The sequence below is a fragment of the Brachypodium distachyon genome, chromosome 1, assembly GCF_000005505.3.
Source record: "Brachypodium distachyon strain Bd21 chromosome 1, Brachypodium_distachyon_v3.0, whole genome shotgun sequence".
NCBI lineage: Eukaryota > Viridiplantae > Streptophyta > Magnoliopsida > Poales > Poaceae > Brachypodium > Brachypodium distachyon.
Window position 1 is genome coordinate 63687914 of NC_016131.3, and position 1599 is coordinate 63689512.

The window sequence follows — 1599 nt, forward strand, 5'->3', positions numbered from 1 at the left end:
TACTGCGAGCATTTGATCCTGTACAGCTCAAATGTTATGCATACCGTGATGGAACTGAAACTCGTGAGGAATCATTTCAGGCTTGTGTTGTTGAATCACGGGGTAAGTATGATTGCGAGATGATGAAGATCAGACACCGAGAGGTTTAAGTAGTAAAAGTTTTTCTTTCCATCGACAAATACACAAACAAGACATGTACGGCGCCGTGCGCAGGAAAGAACACACGGAACTCAACGAAGTGATCTGAAACATGAGACGCCTGATGCATTTATCAGAGATGCGATCCAATTCCAGGGAGAAGGAAAGAAACAACCTAATCCCGAGGAGAAAGCGAATGAAGTAGAACAAAACGAATGTGCCTACTACAGGCATTACAGCACGGGTTAATCACCAGAATGCCATCATTATCACCACCACAACACTAACCAACCGCTCAACCAACTTAAGAAAGAACAGGGGAGACTAGAGAGAGGAGGAGGCTAACTAATCCCAGGAGGAAAATTAAATGGGAAAAAACGGGGAAACTTTACAACGAACGAATACACGAATCGTGAAGCTTGGGTCACGCCGGGGGCGGCGAGGAGGAGCTGCTTCCGGAGGCTGAAGCTGAAGCTGAGGAGGAGACGCTGGACAGGACCTCGGCCAGAGCCGTCATGGCGCGCACCTGCATCTCGAGCGCCGCGATGTAGTCGGACGCCTCGCTGAGGAGCGCCGGGAACGGCAGCTTGTGGCAGCCGGGCACTAGCCGCCCGAGCACCTTCGCCTTCCTCGCGAGCGCAGGGGTCTTGGAGGCCTTGCCCGGTGCGGCCGAGGTGCCAGCGGCGGAGGGGTGGCGCGAGGGCGGGACGGTTGGGGCGCGGAGGCGCGCGCGGTGAGCGGCCTGGAGACGGCGGCGGCGGGAGGCGAGGATGGCGCGGCTCCAGCGCGAGCGCCCGCGGGCCGCCACCGCGAGCGCGCGGTCGGCCGCCTCCCGGACGAGCCGGCTGCGCGCCGGGGTGGTCGTCGACGACGCCGGTGACCCCGCGCGGACAAGGCGGAGCGCCTCGAAGAGCTTCGACGAGTAGATCTCGTGCTCGCGCCGCGTCTGCCACTTGGAAGGCTGCGCCTCCGCCCCCGCCGCAGGGGATTCTCCCCCGGATGTCCGCTTCCGCTTCCGCTCCCTCTCATCCACAGCCGTCGAGCTCGACGTGGATGCCATTGCAAGCGCACGGCGCAACAATTCTCACAAAGAACTCGGCGGATTGCACGGAAACCGGAAGGCAAGCAGGATTAGGCAGTTTGTGATCTAACTATTTCTTCCGCTCTCTCCCTCCCGGGCGGCTTGGCTTGGTGTTTGTAGAGGCAGGGGAAGAGGAGGGGTGGGATGGAGGAGGGGTGGGAGGGAGGGGAATATAAAGGGGGCGGTATTGGCAAATGACAACACTGATCTGATGCTGCTCGCATTAGTCATGTGATCCCATTTTGGATTTTTGAGTTTTTCTTTTCCCCTCCTTTGTGCTGCTGTGTTAGTTGGGTTTATATGATTTTCTTTTCTTCGCCTTTTCTTTCGGTCTATCCATTTTTGCATGTGCGACACTCGGAGCAAGCAGCTAATTATGA

The 1599-nt window shown here is 57.3% G+C and overlaps 1 protein-coding gene across 1 annotated transcript; it reads right to left on the reverse strand.

The window, feature by feature from the left end:
* Positions 1–239: 239 nt before the first annotated feature.
* On the reverse strand, positions 240–1382 carry LOC100822091 (transcription factor bHLH148). Its single transcript, XM_003561640.4, has one exon. The coding sequence runs from the start codon at positions 1196–1198 to the stop codon at positions 563–565; it is 636 nt and encodes a 211-aa protein (XP_003561688.1). The 5' UTR covers positions 1199–1382; the 3' UTR covers positions 240–562.
* Positions 1383–1599: the final 217 nt, after the last annotated feature.